Source organism: Pan paniscus, chromosome 18, assembly GCF_029289425.2.
Source record: "Pan paniscus chromosome 18, NHGRI_mPanPan1-v2.0_pri, whole genome shotgun sequence".
NCBI classification, from domain to species: Eukaryota; Metazoa; Chordata; class Mammalia; order Primates; family Hominidae; genus Pan; species Pan paniscus.
In genome coordinates, this window is record NC_073267.2 from 65,255,761 (window position 1) to 65,270,188 (window position 14,428).

At 47.1% G+C, this 14,428-nt stretch overlaps 1 protein-coding gene across 2 annotated transcripts in view; it reads left to right on the forward strand.

Annotated features, from left to right (window-relative positions):
* LOC100990164 (liver carboxylesterase 1-like) overlaps window positions 1-14,194 on the forward strand; it is a 29,500-nt gene extending 15,306 nt beyond the window's left edge. For both annotated transcript variants that reach the window (XM_055099206.2, XM_034940194.3), the window contains exons 8-14: window positions 804-842; window positions 4,695-4,835; window positions 6,703-6,783; window positions 7,047-7,194; window positions 11,253-11,384; window positions 13,444-13,516; window positions 13,813-14,194. In XM_055099206.2, the coding sequence (XP_054955181.2) occupies window positions 804-842; window positions 4,695-4,835; window positions 6,703-6,783; window positions 7,047-7,194; window positions 11,253-11,384; window positions 13,444-13,516; window positions 13,813-13,996 (798 nt within the window). In that variant the 3' untranslated portion in view covers window positions 13,997-14,194. The remainder of the gene's footprint in view (window positions 1-803; window positions 843-4,694; window positions 4,836-6,702; window positions 6,784-7,046; window positions 7,195-11,252; window positions 11,385-13,443; window positions 13,517-13,812) is intronic.
* Window positions 14,195-14,428: the final 234 nt, after the last annotated feature.

Consider the following 14,428-nt stretch of genomic DNA (forward strand, 5'->3'; position numbering starts at 1 on the left):
GATACACACACAGAGAAACACATACAGACACACACACACAGAGACACACACAGACACCCACACACAAAGAGCCACACACAGACACACTCACACACACACACACACACACACACACTCCTGGCTAGTGGGACTTCAATCCTTAATGGAGGGACCTGCACTGGTTACATCCTGAGCACAGGTCAAATCTGGGAACTACAGTGCAACACTACAGTCACTGCAATCTTGGTGAACACACACCAAAGAGAAGCGTGGGGTAGGATGAGACTCAGTGAGCTTGCATGAGTCAGGGCTTTCTAATGGAGATGAGGAAACTCTCCCAAGTGCCTTGAACAGAAAAAGAAATGTGTTGCAATAGCATCCTCGTGTAAACTGAAAATCTCAGGAGTTGATGGCTTCAGGCATGGCTGGATCCAGATGATCATAGGATATTATTGAGAATCTACCATTCTCTATCCTTCAGCTTTGCACATCTCTGTGTTGGCTTCACTCTTAGGCAGATATATCTCCTGGGAAGGTTAAAGACAACAGCACTCTAGACTTCTGTCCTATCTGCTTAAAAACCCTCTTTCTAAACAATTCCTGCAAAAGTTTTGGGGTAAACTCTATTGGATTGACATGAGTGTATGCCCATCCCTGAACTAATATTCATGTTCAGGGAGATGGAGCACCGCAGGTCGCATATAGATATACGAATTCACGGAGTGATGCGGGAAGAACCTGACACCTCTGTTGCCCCACTCACCCAGCTCAGTGTTCTCCTGGGAAGCCTCTCTCACCCACATCCTCTGCCTTTGTCTTCACAGAAATTCTTATCTCTGGACTTACAGGGAGACCCCAGAGAGGTAAGGACCTTTTGTTTCTGGATTACAGGTTTTGAGTCTTAGCACCTTTAAGCTCCAATTAACTGTGAGTGAAAGAATCATCTCTTGGGTAATTATAGTAACTCCTGTGTGTTTGCTGCTGAGGCCCAGAGAGGGATAGTGACTCACCGGGGTAACACAGCCGGGAAGACTAGTGGCTGGCCTGGAACCCATTTTCCTGACTCCCAGTCCAGTGCTCCCAGGGATCACCTCTGTGTGCCCTGGGCTCTGCCCACTCCCCTGCTTTTTTACATTTTCTGCTCCCCAAAATGGCACTGTAAGAGGAGGCTGAACCAGAACCTTCCACAATCCGGAGGCAGAGGTAACAGCGATGATTAGCCAAGGAGAGGGGAAGCCTAAATCTCAGTCCAAGGACACTCGCCTCCTCCCAGCACACAGGAAACTCCAACAGTATTCTCCCAATCTCCTCAACTCCACCCTCATCCCCACCTCCCAGTGGGTTGACAGTTTCTGGTGACATCACCTCTGCAGAATCTTACAATCCTGTCCTCTCTGCTGCCTCCCTGGAGATCACAGCACTCTCCTAAATGGTCATGGGCGGAGTACATAAGATTCATTCAGCAAAGATAATAAACACTTCCTATGTGCCAGGACTTTTTTAGGAGCTGGGGATATAGCAGTGAAAAAAGAAAGACTCCCTGCCCTCTTGGGACCTTCCATTACAGTACAAGGACAGTGCAATAAAAAAGCAAATCAAGTATGTATTGTTTGATGGTGTGCAGCATTAGGGTGTAGAGTTTGTGGGTGGCTTCAATTTAAGTAGCAGGATCAGGGAATGGTTCAATGAGAAGGTGGCATATGAGCCAAGCTCTGGAGGAGGCAGGAAGCCAGCTGTCAGGAAACTGGAGAAGCCTATTCCAGGTGGAGGGAACAGTCACTGCAAAGACCCTGACGGAAGGGGCCAGTCTGGCTGGAGAGGACTGAGAGTGGTGACAGACTGGCTTGAGGCTACAGAGGTAATGGGCAGTGGGAGAGAGATCAATTAAAGTACTTGGATTTGGATTCAGAGCAAGATGGGAAGCCTTTGGAGGTTTTGAACAGAGGAGTCACATGATGTTAGATCTCACAAAGGTCTCTGTCTCTGGTGTTCAAATAGACTGTAGGAAAGGGGCAGAGTGGATGCAGTTGACCAGCTGGACAGCCACTGCCTTGCCATAATCCAGGCAAGGGCTCCTGGCTGCTTAGACAGGGCTGTGGCAGTGGGGATGGGAGGAGTGGTTGGAGTCTGGATATCTTTGAAGGAATAGCTGACAGGATTTGCTGATGGACAGGATTCAAGGGGTAAGAAAGGGGGAGAAGTGGAGGACGCCCTGAGTTTTCTGACACAACAAGGTTGTGCCCACACAGGGCAGCCACTTGCAAACTCTAAGTGGACAACAATCACTTGTCATTGTTGCTGATGGCAGTCTTCCAGCATGGCTGTCACCCAACTGAGGTGCTCCCGTCTCTTGCCTCAACTTTTATCCTCTTCTACTTCACCTTCTCTCCCCATTTCCATGTCTCATGGTGCAGCCAGACTGGCCTTCCTTAACAGAATTAGAGCACGTCACCCCCACTTTTTAAAAGCCTGACCTTCCTTATGAGACAAATCCCCTTCCCTCCATGGAGTTAGTCCTTCAAAACACACCTGTGTGCACACTGTGTGCCAGACTGTGCAGAAGGTAGGCTCTGCACCTGTCCCTCCCTCTAGACCCTGCCCCACAGCATTTCTCCAAGCCCAGAACTCTTGGTTGTTTCTGGAATTTACCCTGCACAGTGACACCTATGTCCTTTTGCTCATGCAGTTCCCACTGTTTAGAAATTCTCACTCCTTTCCTCACCTGTCAATACCATTCACTGCCCAGAGCCCACCGCAGGCGGGCGGCACCTCCTCCACGTAGTCTGCCCTGTGTCTTCCTTCCAGAGGGGCTGCTCCTCTTGCTGGCCCCTCACGGCAGCCCTGCCGGAACTGCACAGCCTCTCAAGGCACCCAGACTTGCACCCCAATCCTGTTCTGTGTCATCAGCCATATTGGATTAGGATCTGATCTTGTCCAGCTAGGTCTGGTCCACTTTTCAGAACATCTCCCCCAAGGCAGTCCGAACTAGCTTGTAATTCATTGGCTTTTGTAGGCAGACCAAAGGTCCCGGAAGCCATAGGGTCTCAAAGTCTAGGAATTTTCCAGTTCCATCTGATATCCAGGAGGGAAACAGAGCCCTTGGGGCGTGAAACTGGGAAGATGGCACAGAGGACTGGTGTCTGTGAGAGGGACCCACAGCAACCTTGCTAACAAGTAATATCTAACAGTTATTCAGCCTTTCCAGACACCAGGTGCTGTGCTAAGTATTTTACATGTGTTCAGCTATTTAATCCTCACAATAAATCACCTCTTAGATGAGAAAACTGAGGCCCAAACAGGTGAAATTCCCAGCCAGTAAGTAACAGAGCCAGGCTTCAGATCCAGTTAATCTGGTTTCAAAGTCCATGCTCTATCTTAGCAACTACACCATTGTGACTAAATATGAAATATAACTGTACCCAGAACCAGCTGCCGTGATGGCAACGCGTGAGTCAGACTCTATCTAATCTGTGACCACATAAAAATTATTCATTAAAGGTAAAACATAAAATTAAGACATGGATCAATATACTGTGAGTTAATCACTGATTCTTTTACGCTTGATTTTCTCTCTAATAGGGAATCTCGTCCTAGTCTAGGCTCCTTGAGTGACCAGGGTTCGGTACCTCCTCAAAGCCACCCGTGGATCAATAACAGCTCTTGTTTAAATAGATAGATAGCATAATCTCTTCCTCATTAATCATGGATTTTGCGTTTATAAATTCACCTGCTTGCTAAAATGTCCTCATAACCCCAAATCGATACTGGTGGCGCTTTCATGGTCACACAGGCAGGTACAGAGCAGGGGAAGCTGGATTTGCATGATGGGCATGTTCCTCCATCTGAGATCTGGTGAGGCAACCTCTGTCTTCTTGTTTCATCTCTGACGTTTACAAGTGTCCTCTTCGCGGTCTATTTAGTGCCGTGTGTTCTACGTTTTTGTGCTTTTTGTGGTGATGTCACTGTTTAGAGTGGCCCCAAGAGTAGCGCTGCTGTCTGGCGTTCTTGAGCTAAACAGGCTGTGCTGTGCCTTACGGGGAAGGCGCCTGTGTGAGACAAGCTTGGATGAGGCAGGAGCTGCAGTGCTGCTGGCCGTGCATTTGGTGGTGAAAAATCCACATAATAGCATGTTCAGAAAAAGGAGAAGGAAATTGGCCGATTCATACATGAGGCTGTGATGGAAAGGGCTAAAGTAACACCTATTGTGTGGGATGGAGCCGTGGAAGTCTCTTTCAACAGAAACCCACACATAAAAGAAGGTTGATGAAAATGTTGTGGCCAGAGGTTTGCAAGAACCTAACCCAGTATTTCCCCCTTGAGTGATGACCCTGTATTCTCTAATTCAGCACTCATGGGGGCTTTATCGAAAACAACTGCTGGGACTACCGAAAATCAACTGTGGACACACAGAGGGAAATGCATGCACTTCAAATTGAAATATATAGACATGTAATTTTATATAGATAATATATGTATTTCAATCTGAGTGAAGATTTCTTCCTCTCCTCATCATCTGACCAGTGTCAGCCTCTGCCTGAAGTTCTACCCCTGAGTCACAGAGACCTACCCCCTTAAGTTAGGACCCTGAGTATGTGCAGCCGTGGCCCATAGCCATGCCGGTCTGTGGTACTGGTCTCACCCTCAGACAGGAAGAGTTGGGGACATGGGTGTGACTAGGGAGGGAATCACAGGCGCTGCACTTCTCTCTCCCCCAGAGTCACCACTTTTTGGCCACCGTGATTGATGGGGTGGTGCTGCTGAAAACACCTGAAGAGCTTCAAGCTGAAAGGAAGTTCCACACTGTCCCCTACATGGTCGGAATTAACAAGCAGGAGTTTGGCTGGATGCTTCCAATGGTGAGAAGGCACACGTCTCTTGGAGGGACTCACCCACCCCCATCAGCCCTCCTGTCTCTAGTCCCAGAAGTGCTTCCCTCTGCGAGCCACACTCTGAGTCCTGGGCAGCTGTTCCCTTCAGCAGGAGTTACCATTTCCATGGAAATCTTCTCCAGGAGGGCACAGTTGTCACCGGGATATCAGTGCCCTGGGATCCCCTCTCCCCAGACTCTCTGATTATCTTCCTGTTGAAGAATCCTGAAGTGTCTGTGCTGGGAGGACCAGTAGAGAAAATAACTGTGCAGATGGGAAAACTGAGGGGGCCTACATGGGGGAAGGAGTTGAGGAGTCTGGAGAGGCAGTCGGGGGCTTCCCGGCTTCCTACCTCGGGCTGGGTGTGCGTAGTTCCCCTGAAAATCACTCATGCTCTTCATCACCTCATTGAAAATATCCAAAGAAAGTGGCTTCTTCTTGAGTTACCATTGACTTCTAGGGAACAGTAGACATCACGTTCTACTAAGAGAGTGGAGGGTCAGAGGAAGATGAGGATGGAAAAGCTACCTAATCGGGTGCTATGCTCAATACCTGGTAACAAAATAATCTATACAGCAAACTCCAGAGACCCAAATTACCCATGATCAAACCTGCACAGGTACCCCCAAACCTAAAATAAAAGTTGGATACAGATAAATGGAAAAAGTAATTGAGTTCTAGAAGTAAAGAAGTGTTCTCCTTCCAGTTGAAGATAAACAAAACTGACCCTTGTTAAAGCAGTAGGACAGGTTTATTCAGTAATATGATTGCAATAGGGGAAATAGTCCAGCGTGGACTGGACTCACATCCCCAAAACAAAAGCCTGGTGATGTTTCATAAGCCAGGAGCGCCAAGGGAAACACACTGTGGTCTATGGGGAGAGGCTTGGTCCATGTGACTAGACCACCTGGATCTCTTCATCCTGGCTCACCTGGGGCAGAAACAAACTCCTCTTATCTTTAGGACAGGAAGCCATGTGTTAGACTGCAGGAAGAACCCACTGAAGTCAGGCTCTATTCTTTCCACAGGGACTGGGAAGATCAAGAGTGAGCTCCTTGAATGTTTGCACTGCAAAGAGAAGGCTCTCACGTCCCCCAGGAAACAGGGTTGGGTGATAGATTCACATCCCAAACGACAGAGAAAGGGTTTATTATTGCAGGCTTTCTAAAGTAACTGCTCTATTTGGGTCCAGGGGACATCTGCTTTTCTCTAGGTTTTCGCTGGAGCAAGAGTAAATCATCCTGGCAGAGTTGAGCCTTCACAGGCAGGCATGTTAAGGATGCTGCGGTCATTCTAGGGACACAGCCTTAAGCTGCTAGAAGTGAGGCTAGAGTTTGATTGAGTCTGTAAGTGCAGAGGTTCTGGAAGAGTTGTTATGTGCGTAGAGATGTGCAGTTCACCCCTCAGAAGGATTTCAGAGGTTATACCAAAGACCAAAGCCATGAAGGCAGGATCTAAGGCTTTCTGTGTCATCTGTGCCAGGTGGGGGTACATGGGAGGTCTGTGTCCTCTTCCCCAGAGCCCTCTATTCCACACTGGCCTGGCAGAAACTTTCCCTCTGTGTGTCACTGACCACTGTAGGGATCCCAACCACACACACATACACACACACACACACTGCAAAACACTGTCACAGCTTCTCCAATTTTTTTTTGTAATCTTTGTAATGCTTGAATTTCTGGATATAAGCCCGTTTGATTCATTAATTTTGCCCATTTCAGTAAAAACCCATGCCCCTGAAAGCCCAACAAAATTTGAGGACCTTCAGACTGTATTGATTTGGTTGGGTGGTAAGTTTGTTTCTTCTCATTAATTCCCAATCACTCATAAATGCTTAACTTTTTTTTTTAAACAGTTGATCAGCTATCCACTCTCCAAAGGGAAACTGGACCAGAAGACAGCCATGTCACTCTTATTGAAGTCCTATCCCCTTCTTGTAAGAATCTAGGAATCACGGGAATTGGCTGAGACCCAGAGAGGGACAAGGACTTGCCCAAATCATAGAGCAATTAAATTGCAGAATGAAGACTGGGGCCTGAGGGTTTCCCCCATCTTTCCACCTTTCCCACTTCACTTTCCACCCTAGCGGGGAGTTGCACAGGGCTTGTGAGTTTCACCACTGAGGTAGGCCTTCCTGGTGGGCTGGAGAAGCTACATCACTCACCAGGGGGTGGTGGTCACTTTATTGATCTATTTTAGCACATTCCTAAGGAACTGATTCCAGAAGCCATTGCAAAGTACTTAGGAGGAACAGACGACCCTGTCAAAAAGAAAGACCTGTTCCTGGACTTAATGGGGGACGTGCTGTTCGGTGTCCCATCTGTGACTGTGGCCCGGAACCACAGAGGTGAGTCCTAGAGGTCGAACAGGGGAGGGATATGGACCCCACCAGCTTCTGTATCTGACCCACTTACCTCCCAACATAGACAGACATGGAAACAGCCGAGGGTCAGGCCTCAAAAGCTGATTCCATATGGCATGGGATGAGGTGCTGTCTTATTTTGGTTTATGCCAGCAGAAGACTGTGAGAAAAAGAATCCAGAGGCAAGTGGATTTTTAAGGTGATGTTCCCAGATAACAGCAGTAGGGAGGTGGGGAAGTGAGAGAGGAAAGAGATGGAATCCAATCCATGATGTGTTGCCAAGGGAGTATCCTCTGTGGACAACTGGAGCTGGGAAACTCATGGAAACACGGAGAATACAGGGCTCAGGGGCATCCCATCTGAGTGGCAAGGGAGCCGGGTATTTATCCACCAGCTTCCACTGGTCATTGTTTGAAGGTTCTTGCAAGGAGTTGTTTATTCCCTATGACTTTGTCCTGCTGCACACAAGGGCAGAGTAGTCTCTTGTGAACAGACAAAGGCCTCAGGCTGGGAGCTGCAGATGCTGGAGGTGGAAGTCAGGCTGGCATGCCCAGGAAAAGGGGATATAGGTGAGACACTGAAAGCATCTGCTGCAAGGGCTCCATGCCTGGAGTTATCATGGGACATAGGGCTGCTGTAGGACAAATATTGAAAGATGAGTCGTGGAAGGGTTTTAAGGTCTGAGCCGGCTGCAAACAAGTTTGTTAAGTATTGGAGCTGGATAAAAAGTGGGAGCCCTGCATGGGATCCAGAGGATTGTCCAGGACCAAGAAGGCCAGAGAGAGGAGCCAGGGCGGGTGTGGGGGAGGTGGTCTGTAGAATGGCAATGTCTGAGGCTGGCTTTTATGCATCTCAGTGCGTGCAGTAGCATGCAAGCACAGGGCAAGGGCAGGGTCTATACAGGACCTTCTACCACTGACCCAAGGCTGTGTGGGTGGGGCATGACGTTAGGGATGTGTGTGCTCACCTAGAGAGGAGTGTCTGTTCCTGCGTGCCAGCTAGAGGAGGTTCACAGGATTCTTTTTCTTCCAGCTCTCATTCGCCTAGTCTGCAAGCTAGGAAATGTCCTCTCTCTAACCATGCTGGAAGGGTTTTTAAATTTAGAACTTCATAAGCATGATAAAAACTAGCTAACGCTTAACTAGCAGGTGCCCTGACACACCTTTGCACAGGAAGGGGCAGGTGCTCATAACCCTCATTTCTTCACAGGGTCCTGATAAAAACCTTTAACCAAGACCACTGGAGTTGAATCTGTTCTTTCTTAAACTTGCCGTTGCCCTATGCTCTGCGTCTGATCTATATATAGAGTTCCCATCTCCATTTTCTGATGGTTTGAGCAATACTGAACTTATGTTTATCATCTGGTTTCCCATGACTTTAAGTTCAGGGTTTTTTTTTTTTTTTTTTTTTTTGCCAGGACTACACAGATTTTATCTACTTTCACTTATTGTTGTCTCACTCTTTTTGATAAAATAACATTTCTGAATATAAAATTAATATGTTAAATTATAGAAACTTTCAAAAATATGGAAGCACAAAAAGAAGAAACTATGTATCACTCATATTTCCACTACCTGGAGGCAAGTGCTATAAATTTTTTGTGTTTTCGTCTAAAGATTTTCCATGTCCTATATACTTTAAAAATCAATTTTATATTTTACTTTTGTTCATAGAACACTATGTTGTGAGGATTTTCTCAATGTTGACACAAACTCATCAAAGCATTCCTTATTCCATGAAATGGCTGTGTTAAATAGACTTTAATATTCATATCCTATTAGATGTTTAGCCTGGCTACTCACATTCTGATGCTACAATAACATTGAGCTCAGCCTAATGTTCATAAGTCTCTAAACACATGTCTAATAATTTTCTTAGGATTATTTTTAGAAGTAAATAACTAGGTTGGACAATGCAAATGTTTTAGAACTTTGGGCAAATATTGTAAAATTGCATTCCACTGCATAAGAATGTGGATTTCTTAATTCTCTTTCTCATTTGGGATGCTAAGGTTAAAAATTAGCATAACACTTCCAGTTTCATAAGCCTTCCCCACCAACAAGAAGCACATCAGCCTGTTTTAATCTGCATGTCCTCCATGACTAGCCCTCTCATTGTCTCTGCTTCTCTTATTATGTCTAATTGTCATTACCCAAATCTGTGCGCTACTTTCCTCTGAAGACTTGTGTTGTGATTGTAAGAATTGTATAAATATCAATGGCTTTAGCCAAAGAGTTTTACAAAGTATGTTTTCGGCAGCTTGCTGCCTATAATAAGTTCTATCATTCACAAAAGCTCTTTCTTCTATGGTTGGCTCTGAGTTTCTTTGGAAAATGTTTGAGGGGCAAAGGCAAGGTCAAACCCTCCTTTTAGCAAGTTTTGTTTGACCTTGAAGCAGCCATTTAACAGGTGGATTACAGAGCCACAGAAGGATGGCATCTTCCCAGGTGCGCTTCCTGCTGAGCCGAGGGTGCAGTGCAGGAGGCTGACAAAGATGAGTGAATAGATTATTCTTCATTCTCACATTGAAATGACATGTGCGGGTGGGGCATGAGGTTAGGGATGCGTGAGCTTCCATTGTTAAATCCTTTTGTGAACGAATTTTTAATGATGTTAAGAAATGATGGCTGGAGGTGGTGGCTCTTGCCAACACTCTCAGCATTTTGGGAGGCTGAGGTGGGAGGATTATGAGAGCCTAGGATTTCAAGATCAGCCTGGGCAACATAGTGAGACCCTGTCTCTACAAAACAATTTAAAAGGGAAATGATTACAGTGTACTAAAAAATACCATATATAATATCATCCCAAGTTAAATACATAAAAGAGAGATATGCTAAAATAAAAAAGAAGCATTCTCTGAGTGGAAGAGTTATGAGTGATACTTTAAATTTGATTGTTAAAATTGATTTTTAAATTATATAGGATATGGAAAAATTTTAGAAGGAAATACAAAAAATGCATGGCCCTTGCCTCAGGTAGTGGAATTATGAGTGATACCTAGTTTTGCTTTATGCGTTTCCATATTTTTGTTTCTTCTAATTATTCCTAATTGTTTTTATTTTCCAAATTTGTTACTGTACCCAAAGGGGAGGACATTGTAAATTTTCTCCACCAGCCTGGCATTGCCCTGACTCTTTCCGTCTTAGTGTCACTTCTCAGTGGGTATCATGACCAGTGCAAAGTGCTGAGGCACAGGGCCAGGCGGCCCACGAGGTAGCCCTGAAGGGGCAGCGATCTGTGGCTCCAATGAGCCAATCATTGGGAAACTGGCATCTTCTTGGGGCTGGGACAGGAGAGCTTTGTTGGTGGGAGAGGAGGGCAGAGCCGAAGGAGAGAGGGCAGGGGAGAGGCAAGGTCACCCTTGCTCAGCGCCTTCTTTTCTCTGCCAGGGCTTTACTGCCTTAACACCCTAACACTCCCAGGCCAGGCAGGCAGCAAGACACATGGGGACAGTGAGCTATAAAGCAGTGAGTGCCGCAGGTTCCTGAGACACAAGAGGCAGATTGTTCCCTCTCTGCATATGTTTGTATTTAAATAGCCTCATGTTCAGACAAGCAACTTGGATTTGCTTCAGTCTTCTCAGGATGGGTGAGAAAAACACTGGAAATGCTCAAAACGAGGCAGAACAGAAGACACCTGTCATGGTGGAGATGGCATCCAAGTGAATGAACGCGAGTCTGTTATCAATGAATTATATCCGGTGTAACCAGATGTAGAGAGATTGTCTTGTGTGAGAATGCACCAGCAGGCAAAGGGGTTTACGAGGCAGAGTCAGGGTCCCTGCACCGGCAGCTGTTTTAAACGAATTGACCCAGGGTTTCCACATTCATTCATTAAACATTTGTTCATTGAACAAATATTTGGCTCTAATTCCGCTTCCACCTCAGACAGCTATGCAGCCCGGAGCACATCACTGAGCTTTCCTGAGACTCTGTTTCTCTACTGTGCTGACAGCCAGAGGTTTGCTGCAGAGCTGGAGACCTTGGTAGCCTCCAGGTGTGTGTCTGGCAACATGAACTGTGCATGAATCCTTGTCTTCTCAGATGCTGGAGCACCCACCTACATGTATGAGTTTCAGTACCGTCCAAGCTTCTCATCAGACATGAAACCCAAGACGGTGATAGGAGACCATGGGGATGAGCTCTTCTCCGTCTTTGGGGCCCCATTTTTAAAAGGTAATGCTCCTTCCTGTCTGTGAGCTAGGAGTCAGAGACTTGGGTTCCAGTCTTGGTGTGGTGGCCTTCAGCAATTTTGTCCTCTCCTGGTCTTAGTTTCCTGATTCTGTATAACAGGGTTGAATGTCATTGGGTTGTCCGCCGGCTTCCTCCCACTCTAACACATGTGAGGAGGGATGTGTATTCATGTGCCCTCTGCACAGACACTCAGAATCCTGCTGTGTGACATCAAGACAGGTGGTGGTGGGGGTCTCCTGCAGGATTCACTCTGACAGGGTTGAATGTCACTGGGTTGTTCCCCGGCTTCCTCCCGCTCAAACACACCTGAGGGAGGATGTGTATCATGTACCCTCTGCCACAGACACTCAGAATCCTGGGCTGTGTCATCAACAAGATAGGCGGTGGGACACATGCGGGGCCCTGCTCTAGGCTGAGAAGCCACCAATCAATTTCCCTCTCCCAGGAGCGCTGAGACAGTGAGTGAGGGTGAGGTTAGAATTGGTGTTAACCCTAAGTCAGGTCTAATGTGTGCCTGTTTGTCTTTCTGTCTGTCTCTAACAAAAACTCATAAACCTTTACATTTAGTACATTTAATAATTGTTGATTTAGAATTCACAGGATGTATGAATTTGGAACAGGAGAAGAGAATATTTTTTATATGGTTTATAGTCAGCAAGGTGGCCATCCCACAGGCTGGGAAGGTGCCTCCGGCCAAGCCCAGAAACGGGCTCATTGGAGGAGGGGTTGGGTAGGAGCTTTATGTGAACGGATTGGCTAAACATACATGTTCAACAGGTTACAGGGGGAGCAATGGATATTCATGAAGACAGTCCTGACACATGTGTATTAAACAAACATGTATGTAACATGGCCCATGTTCACCTGGTGGTGGAGACCTAATATTTAAATGTATTACAATTAGGGCCTGTAAGTCCAAAGGTCTTCTCAGGACACGAAGCTCAGCAAGTGAGGAGCTTCTGTACACCGGCCAGGTCCAGTCCATGGCTGGTGATGTTCTTATCTGGAGAAAGTTCCTGAAATCAGTCTCTTATGCAATCAAAGCCGTAGTTAAGTCTGGCAAGTCAGGGTTCTGTTTGTCTGCGTATCCCAGGTGCAGCCGTTGTTATTGTTTTCATTTTGCTTAACTCCAGGCCAGTGCTGGTTTAGCTGCTAGAGAAAGAGAAGCACCTCGTGGCAGTGAGAACAAAGTGGATTCTTTAAGGGTAGAGATGCAGGCCTGAACCCTTGCCCGACGTGGCCTTAGGTCTCGTTTTTAATTTGGTGTCTTGTTGCCACAAAGAGTGTGTTCTGTCAGAATGATGACCTTTATTTTATTGCTGATGCTGGTCCGGTGGTGTCTAAATCACAAAAGGGAGGGAGTATTATGAGGCGTGTCTGACCTCCTGTCCGTTCCCAGGCAGGAACAGAGTTGAAGGTTTTTCGAGGCTCCCCTTAGCCCAGAGAGGGTCTGTTCAGTCAGTTGGGGGTGTCAGGATTTTATTTTTAGTTTACATTATACAATAGTTTAAAAAATCCTTTCACAGTGTCTTCTAAGTCTTAACTCTCAGCAGTTACAGATCAGATGGGACTCACCCCATGGCTGCTCAGAACGCACCAGCGCCTCTGGGCATCTCACTGTGCCTGCTTAGGTGCCTTGCGGCTCTGTTGTTTTTCAGAATGTGAATTGTGGGTGTGTGCTGGGGAGGGAGAAAAGACCCAAGAGAGAGCAACCCTGGAAAGTGGGGTTGCTGTAGAGGAAACCCTGGGGTGGGGCATTTCCTGTGACCCTGAGCGGGGAGGAGGCAGGCGAGGGTCACAGGAGACAAAGGCAGCCAGCCAATGGAATGATGCATGCCCATTGCTGAGCCCTAGGTCAGATATGCTGAAAGGTAAAGTACACACAAATCCACCACGATCTTCTAAAAGTGCAGACCTCAGCTCAGTGGGTGTGGGGCATGCGCCAAGACTATGTTTCCAGCAGACTCGCATGTGATGTTGACGCTGCAGGTTCACGGACCACACTTCGAGTAACAAAGGCTTTTTTTCTTCTTCCCCACAGAGGGTGCCTCAGAAGAGGAGATCAGACTTAGCAAGATGGTGATGAAATTCTGGGCCAACTTTGCTCGCAATGGGTGAGGCTGGTGGCAAAGACAGAGCACGGCTGGTGAGGGTGGGGGGCGGGCCATGCCTATTGGGAAGGGGCAGCTTCTAAGGTTCTAGTGATCAAACTTCTGACCCCGTGACCATAGCACTCTGATAATGAGAGCTCTCTGCAAACGGAGAGGCCGCCCCTGGAGATAGTGAGCTCTCCATCTCTGGAGGTATACAAGCCTCTTGACAGAGATAACTTGGGCATCCTCGCACATCTCTGAAGATTGTTGGGAACACACAGCAGCTTTGGGGCAATTCTAATTGATTCTGTTTCCAGAAACCCCAATGGGGAAGGGCTGCCCCACTGGCCAGAGTACAACCAGAAGGAAGGGTATCTGCAGATTGGTGCCAACACCCAGGCGGCCCAGAAGCTGAAGGACAAAGAAGTAGCTTTCTGGACCAACCTCTTTGCCAAGAAGGCAGTGGAGAAGCCACCCCAGACAGAACACATAGAGCTGTGAATGAAGATCCAGCCGGCCTTGGGAGCCTGGAGGAGCAAAGACTGGGGTCTTTTGCGAAAGGGATTGCAGGTTCAGAAGGCATCTTACCATGGCTGGGGAATTGTCTGGTGGTGGGGAGCAGGGGACAGAGGCCATGAAGGAGCAAGTTTTGTATTTGTGACCTCAGCTTTGGGAATAAAGGATCTTTTGAAGGCCAAATTGGTGCTTGTGTCTTGTACTGGAGATTAATACTTTGTCCTCAGAGACAGAACGATGATGAAAGAGGCAATGTGAGAAGGAAGGTGGCTTTGCTGGGGAAGTCCTGGTCTCAGGATGAGCAGAGTCCAGAGGGCTGGGTCATGGACGGTGCTCAGGGGAGCTCTGGGCCTGATGCACCTTTCTGGGTCCCCAACAATTTCCAACAATACGAGTTGGGATGGCCAGAGTGCAGGA